The sequence below is a fragment of the Barbus barbus genome (assembly GCF_936440315.1).
Source record: "Barbus barbus genome assembly, chromosome: 34".
Lineage (NCBI taxonomy): Eukaryota > Metazoa > Chordata > Actinopteri > Cypriniformes > Cyprinidae > Barbus > Barbus barbus.
Window position 1 is genome coordinate 12509167 of NC_136762.1, and position 7823 is coordinate 12516989.

Consider the following 7823-nt stretch of genomic DNA (forward strand, 5'->3'; position numbering starts at 1 on the left):
AAATAACGTCTTTTAAAGATAGCATATAATTAACATTTCTTTGCAAAAATAGAAAAGCACTAACATCAGACCAAAATCTAAGAGACGAATCAGAATTCTGAAACAAATGACACAAGTCTTCCTCATGCATGTTACAGAAACTGCAAGTGTTGTCAATGTCCATGAATGCAGACATGGGTCAATTTTGTGAAGTATTTTGAAATGCACCTCTTTAACTTTATTCAAAATACTAAATTTGTAAGGAATTGACCAGGTCGTTTTCCAATTAATATCAGAGATTTTTGCATTCCAAAATAATTTCCCTCTAGGGGAGATTTTATGTTTGGATTGCAAAATTTGTCTAATATGTTTATTAATACAAGATGAAGAAAATATTTCAATACCATCAACTTTTAATTCAGGAAATATCCTTTCATTGCTTCCAAAAGAGAGGTGATTATTTATTAGTTGCATCAACCCATTTGGAATAGCTTTAACCACTTGTTGAAATTCTTTAAATGGGATGGGAAAATTGTAAACATTCAGAAAGTCTTCATAAGACAGAATGTTTCCACTCTCATAGAACATATCTATAACAAAATATATATTCCTTTCAAACCACCTGTGCAAAAATAACCATTTATACCTAGAAGTAATAAGACAACTGTTCCATAAAAGCATTTTATGCGGAGAAAAGTTGTGATGGAAACTAATTTTCCAAGCCAATAATACTTGCTGGTGAAATTTGGATAATTTATTCTGGAAGAAAATTACATCTCAGAAGAAAAGATAACCCTCCAATTTTTGAAAGATACACTGTGGAATAAAGAAACACATAGAATTATCATTTGATAAATAATATACTTTTCTTTTTTTTTTTTGAGTACAAAATCTGAGTACAACAAAATGGCCTTAATTAGTATGCAAAAAAGAATCTGGTATGGAAGGCTTAACACAATAATACCATATTAATTCCAGACAAAACATATTACAAAATATTCCAAAAAGCATAAGATAAAAAGAAACAGGAACAAAAATAAATAAATAATAACAATAATAATTCTAATAATAAAAAGAAAATATAATTACAACAAATTATATAATACAAACAAATTAAACAGTTTTACTGCCTTTGGATTTTTCATTTTACTACGGGCATCTAAAAAGTATTTTAAATCATTTTTAAACACAATAAACAAGGGAGGAGATTTAAAATATCGACATTTATGTATAAAGAATTTTGCTAATAATATAATATTATTAATCAAGTCATGCAAAACAGAGCACTCTTTCGTTATTCCGTACATTACATCTTGTAAGGTATAAATAATACACTTCCTAGTTAGCAAATGGCCAGATGACGTCAAGGAGTCCTAAAATTCGAAAACGCGTTTCGATCCGTGCGAGCCACCGTAGATATTCATGAATATTACAGTACTTACATTATTATGAGTAAGAAGTTTACGTGATCTCAGGCTGCACTGACCATTATAAACAGAAGACGTGTTTACAGCTCGCGATATTCCGATTCAGGGTAACTTACTGAGGACTTTTAACTTGTCAAAACAGAAATTTCAAAACAAACCCGACGGTCCTGTCCTGCTTGATTATGAATCGCGATGCCTTTCTTTATAACTTATTGGTTTCGCGTTTCTCTAAGTAAACAAAACTAACTTTCCAACAGTGAAGGTGTGGGCCCTCGAGCTCAGCATGGATCATCAGACGCGTTTGAACACAGACATTAGCATTTATAAAGTCGTGGTTATGTGGCAGAGATTTTGTAAACCTTACCGCATTGAATGTATTTGACTGCACTCGGATGAAGCCATGAGCTGCCGTCAAGTGATCATCCTGTCTGGACTGATTTGTCTCTGTGTGACACGCTGTTGCTCTTCCAGACTTACACACTGCGACAATGGCAAGGTAAACGTTATTCGACTTTTGTTCAGTTCACTCTAAACAACTCAGCATGCACATTAAATCAAATGATAATCATAATAAACACTCAGTAATAACTGACATGGCAAGCAGTAATCCTGCTAAATTATATCATCGAAAACTGCGTGAAACATTTTCCCATTCTTGTGTAATTATTATTTAAATACTAAATGAAATCATCAGTATTTACTTGTATATTAAATATTAATATTAAAATTTACTCAAATATTAGGCTGCATTTATTTATAACATGCTCAGGTCTACATTATTAACAGTAATTGTTGGGACTATGGTGTTATTTTTTTTTTTAAATGTCATAAATAACGTATCTTATATCACATACAATTATTTCAGACAAATCTGGTCACAGACCTACCAGGACCTGATGAGCTCTTGTGTCAAAAGCTTTGGCCACAGTCACAGACGGTAACATGTATTTTATTATACAGTGCAAAACTAAACTACTCAGTACCAAATGCACACTGATGATAAAAATATGACTGACAGATGTTCCTTTTTATTGCAGAATATGCCTGATATTGACACGACACATACTATAAAGGTAAATGAATTTCAAATGAGTCATGCTAACAACATTTTTCAATCTTAAAACACGCTGTAATGACCAAATAAACTATGGATTATAGATAGCAGGATGTTATGTTTGTGCATCACATCAACAGAGAACAGTAACAAGAAAACTATTAATAAAAGTATCTTTTAACTTTGATTTGTGTTCTGTGCAGGCTGCTGATTACATCTGTATGGACACACCCATTACATATAATGACCGCATACCCAACCAGTAAGCATTGACACACACTCAGTCAGATCTCTTATCTGTTATTCCTTATCCGCTACCAGTTATGATTCCTCTTAACTATCCTGGTTCATTAACAGCTCCATTAACATTTTTTTTAGTACTTTTAAGTCTTACAATATGTGTGTGTGTGTGTTTGAATTGAGTCATTTGTTCGAAATTCAAATTACACTTTGATTCTCTAAAAAGAACCGGCTCACATGAGTCATTCGTTCGGAAACTGGACTGCACTGATAGCACTGCATGTGTCTATTTAACCGAATGTCATTAGATTAGAACATCAAAAGAATCTCTAACCCTGTTTAAATATGTGTAGTTTATCAGTTTAAATAGTGAAAGTGAAAGGACATGTATGGTGCCCCGTACTCGGAATTTGTGCTCTGCATTTAACCCATCCAAAGTGCACACACACCCAGAGCAGTAAACACACACACACCGTGAACACACACCTGGAGCAGTGGGCAGCCATTTATGCTGCGGCGCCCGGGGAGCAGTTGGGGGTTCGGTGCCTTGCTCAAGGGCACCTCAGTCGTGGTATTGAGGGTGGAGAGAGCGCTGGACATTCACTCCCCCCCTACAATCCCTGCCGGCCCGAGACTCGAACTCGCAACCTTTGGATTACGAGTCCGACTCTCTAACCATTAGGCCACGACTTCCTGAAAAGCTGTGTTTGTTAAAATAACTTATTTTTTTTAGTGGTCCTTACCGGCCTGTCGAGGCAGAGAGTGGAGAGTACCTTTACTGCCCCCCTCAGCGCTGGCTACACAACCTCAAAGTAAAGCGCAATGACAGATTCACAGTATTTCTATAGCTAAAGCTGTTACTGAAGATAACTCTGCACGTGTTGTTTGTGACAGAATGGAGCGCTGGTGTTTCTGTATCACCCGTGTGTCTCAGCGGAAGCTCACAGGAGTTTGGCGGGGTTGGCTCACTCGTGTCTGTCTCATTACATCCTCACACCTCACCCCTGGCTCAGCCAACACAGAGTGAGTCATTCGCTGTCACCATTCACAACAACGACTCATGTAACACAGGTGTCTACATCGAACACTGGATGACTGTCTGTTCACAGTAGTTGTGGAAAGAGAAGGGAACTTGTCGCATGGATTGATTTAATTGGCTGACTGATGTCAAAGAAATATAGATTATATTTAGTATCAGATTTTTTGGTAACATTTTACCAAATAATTTCAGTTCACTTAGCTAGCATTAAAGCATTACGTAGCATTTACTAACAAACACATTTTACTGAATTTATTAATCTAGATAATCTATTGTTATTTTATTTTTTAAAAATTGTATTAGTATACACTACTGTTCAAAAGTTTCAGGTTTATTAAAGTATTTTTGATGTTTATAAAAGAAGTCTCTTATGCTCACCAAGACTGCATTTATTTGACCAAAAATATTCTGTTTGAATATATTTTAAAATGTAATTTACATAACTTGTCATTTAAATAACAAAATTACTGACCCCTAACCTTTGAATTGTAATGTATGTCAAAAATAACATTATTTTATATAGATTAATTAGTTTTACAACACCTAATGCATTAACAATCAGCAACAAATTGAGCCATTCTGTGAAATGTTGCCAGTTATTTGTATGTATTTAAAAAGCACCGTTTCTGACTAATTTGTCATGTCTGTTGTCTTTCTGAAAGCCTTTAGCGGTGGTCTCATGGGGTCGCTCACTAGAGATGTCTCGCATCACGCTGGGGGTTTGTGATTGGTTGTTTACCATTTCCTCCGATATTGGTCAAGCTAATACAAGTCAAAGAGCAAAGTACAATCTATATTTGACAAAACCAGCACCTATGGACAAACCAGAAAACACCAGTCAAGAGATGTCCAAAGTGGAGAGATTAAAGGTGAAGAAACTACCAATAAATCCATCAAGATTCGTATGATGATGCAGTCATTTTATGTCAATAGAAATGCAAATAACAACCTTCTATGCCAAATTTCACTTTCATCTGTTAGTTCCTTAAAAACTGCTGCATGAAGACTCTCAGTCTCATTGAGGTACAGAGGACCAGAGGGAGAACCAGGAAGAGCAGGATGGTCGTCAAACAATCCCTGGAAGAAGTGGAACTGAAAGATGACGTCAAACCAGATGAGAGTGCAAAACTGAACCATACAGACACGCTACCACAAAATCATACAAAAGAGATGGCCTCCTTCTCAGGGCTAACTGTTACACAATCTCTCAGTTCTGCAAAGGACTCTAAGGAGCCTGGAGACAGTGCTAAAGACAAGACAAAAACAACTGAGAAGCAATTTCCACAAAATAATGTGACTGAAAGACATAAATACCAAACAGACAGAAAATCACATAAGAAAACTATAACAGAAGGTAAGAAGCATCGCATTAAGACTGACACAAAGGCTCAGAGGACTGGATCTGAATGCGGGGAGCTTGAACAGTGTGGAGTCTCAGACTCAAAGTCTCCTCATTTAGGAGGGCCGCTGAGGGGCGAGAGGATACCCATACAACGTACAGATGAGGCCGTGTGGGCAGCAGGCGCTTTGGGATTCCTCTTAGTGCTCCTTACCCTGTCTGTGCTCCATACACGCCTCTATCGCCACTGGAGATCTTCAACCAGTCTCTACTGGCACGACAAACAGCAAGACTATGAGAGTGTGGGAGGTAAGTACACACTATGTGTTCTTGCTGCATAAAACCATTAATAAACTTTCCCATAGATTAGACTTTATGAGAGGTGTTGTTTGTGTTCCAGACATCATCCGGCGGAGGCTTAGGATGGTTGGCCGGAGGAAGAGGAGGAGTAACCAGAACAGGAGACGGGAATGTCCACTGCTGTCTAACTCCAGCAATGAGGAGAACTCTGACTAATGGACAGGATTGGTGAACACTAGAAATCTTACAAACTCTGTTGGAATATCTGCCCAATCTTGTGGCACTCATGAAGTAAATATGGACCTTTTTATGAAGCTAAGGATAACTTTTGTCCACATACAAGACAATACTTCAAAAAGACATTTTATCTCTGGTATTTCATATAGGGACTGTTAAGTGATAAAGGTTAATCATTTTATTTCTACAGACAGTTTTCTACCATTTAGTTTTAACTTTTACACTTTGTGGATCTTGAGCATTGCGTTGTCTTTTGTTGTTATAGCATCCTTGTAAATTAAAGCTGCAATGAAATGGAAGTAGTGACAGATAAAAATTTTCATATTGTGATGTGAGAAAAAATGTTGGGTAGGGACTTTATTCTATCCATCGATTGTTCATTAGATTTTGATATATGGGCATTGCACTCAAAAGTGAAGGTAGAATGGGATGTCACCAGAGAACCAGAAGGATTAGTTAGAACATTTTTTTTTATGAAATGTATGTATGAATGAACTGCTGCACTATAAGATCACTAACATGCATGCATTTAGAAAATAGATGAGATTGAATTTCCATTTCATGCTGACTTATATAAAGGAATGTTGAATGTTTTGGTCACACTACAGCATTTGTTTCCTGCTTAGATATAACTTTTTCTGACGGTAGGTTTCTGAAATGCAGCGATCATTTACTCATGTTGTTCCAAACCTGTATGACTTTTTCTTCTGTGGAACACAAAAGAAGACATTTTGAAGAATGTTGGAAACCATGTTTTAGTGACTATTACATTCCAAAGAGACATTTCTCAAAATATATTATTTTATGTTCTACGGAGGAAAGAAAGTCATATAGGGGTGAGTTTTTTGTTTTTGTTTTTGGGTGAACATCATTTCCTTGGAGTTAGAAGCCTCTTATGATAAGTATGGATGAAAACATTATACATACTGAATCTTACTTTATACTGTTTTTTGGGGGGTTTTTTTGAGCGGAATGAAACATAGATTAACAACAACAACGTGATGTAATGAACTACACAAAAGTTGATAACAGTGACATACAGGAGAAGAGAAAACAAAGGAACAAATAACAAGCACATAGATGTATGGATGCGATCATTTAAACAGGGACAGAAGTAATGAGTAGTTTCATGAATTGTAATAGTAATTAATAATATTATTAATCAAATTTTCTTGTGTTATTTTAGCGAAAGATGAAATTTACAGTGTGCCATGACCGACCTTTAATGCGGGAACAGCTCTAATTTCATAGTCATTATGTAGATGGAAACCGATCAAGCATTCAATGATAGCACTGACAGATGATGGCCTTCTTTTAAGATTGTGGGACAAAGGTGAAGTCCTAGTGGAATAATATTAGTAATACTAATAGCACTCCTAATAATAATAGTAGTAGATATAGGCATGGAAGCATAATAGCAATAATAATGGTACTATTGTATAAAATTTAGAATTTTTTAAGTTCTGAGAAAAAAAAACAAGTAGGACATCCTCATAGTCAGTTATCATATAGATATCACATAGTTACAATGTAAACGTGTAGTCAGTTACACCAACATATACACATACATACATTATATTCATCTTTAAGTAATTGTTGAACAGTATACTAAATAATGCACAGGCTTATTCGTCTATTGTAAAGGCAGTTTATATTTATATATCTCATAAACCTCAGTTGGGACAACCTCTCACCAACTAGATTTATTCAATATTTAAGGAAAAAAGCAGAGGGCTGAAAGTTGCATTAAATCTGGATAACTGCTTTTGTGTTTCTGATGTCTATTTGTCTTGAATGACATGTTCCCTTAACAGATGTAAACATTGTATAATTGATATTTGGCATTTATTTTTCTAATTAAGTAATATTGTCTTCTTGGCGATAGCTAGAGACATGAGTAAAGGTATTTAAAAGATGGGTTCATTTGAGAGGTGTCACCCAGGAGACATAGTACAGGGAGCACTGGGATTATAGTTTTGAAGAATTCTATTCATTTATTTGTGACCTCTCTCCAGAATTGAAGGACGGGTGGGCATAACCAAAATCATGAAGGTACGAGTCTTGTGTATTTAAGTTACAGTTAGTACATCTATCAGAAATTCCTATGCCCATTTTAAACCTCTTGTGTTGTGTAAAGTGTATTCTATGTACAATTTTATACTGAATTAATGGATATTTGTATTAATACTAAAAATATTTTTTTTCTGC

General features: G+C 35.5%; 1 protein-coding gene across 1 annotated transcript; it reads left to right on the plus strand.

The window, feature by feature from the left end:
* The first annotated feature begins 1367 nt into the window (after positions 1-1367).
* Positions 1368-7823, plus strand: tp53i13 (tumor protein p53 inducible protein 13). Its single transcript, XM_079391721.1, has 9 exons — positions 1368-1902; positions 2272-2343; positions 2444-2479; positions 2664-2722; positions 3434-3512; positions 3595-3723; positions 4402-4608; positions 4721-5387; positions 5479-7823. The coding sequence occupies exons 1-9, from the start codon at positions 1807-1809 to the stop codon at positions 5592-5594; spliced, it is 1461 nt and encodes a 486-aa protein (XP_079247847.1). The 5' UTR covers positions 1368-1806; the 3' UTR covers positions 5595-7823.

Excerpts from the sequence above, each read along its gene's own strand:
- tp53i13 (XM_079391721.1), top strand. The coding sequence starts at position 1,807 with ATGAGCTGCCGTCAAGTGATCATCCTGTCTGGACTGATTTGTCTCTGT. Across the intron at positions 2,480-2,663 it reads ACACGACACATACTATAAAG|GCTGCTGATTACATCTGTAT; the intron begins GTAAATGAATTT and ends TGTTCTGTGCAG. Across the intron at positions 5,388-5,478 it reads AGACTATGAGAGTGTGGGAG|ACATCATCCGGCGGAGGCTT; the intron begins GTAAGTACACAC and ends TTTGTGTTCCAG.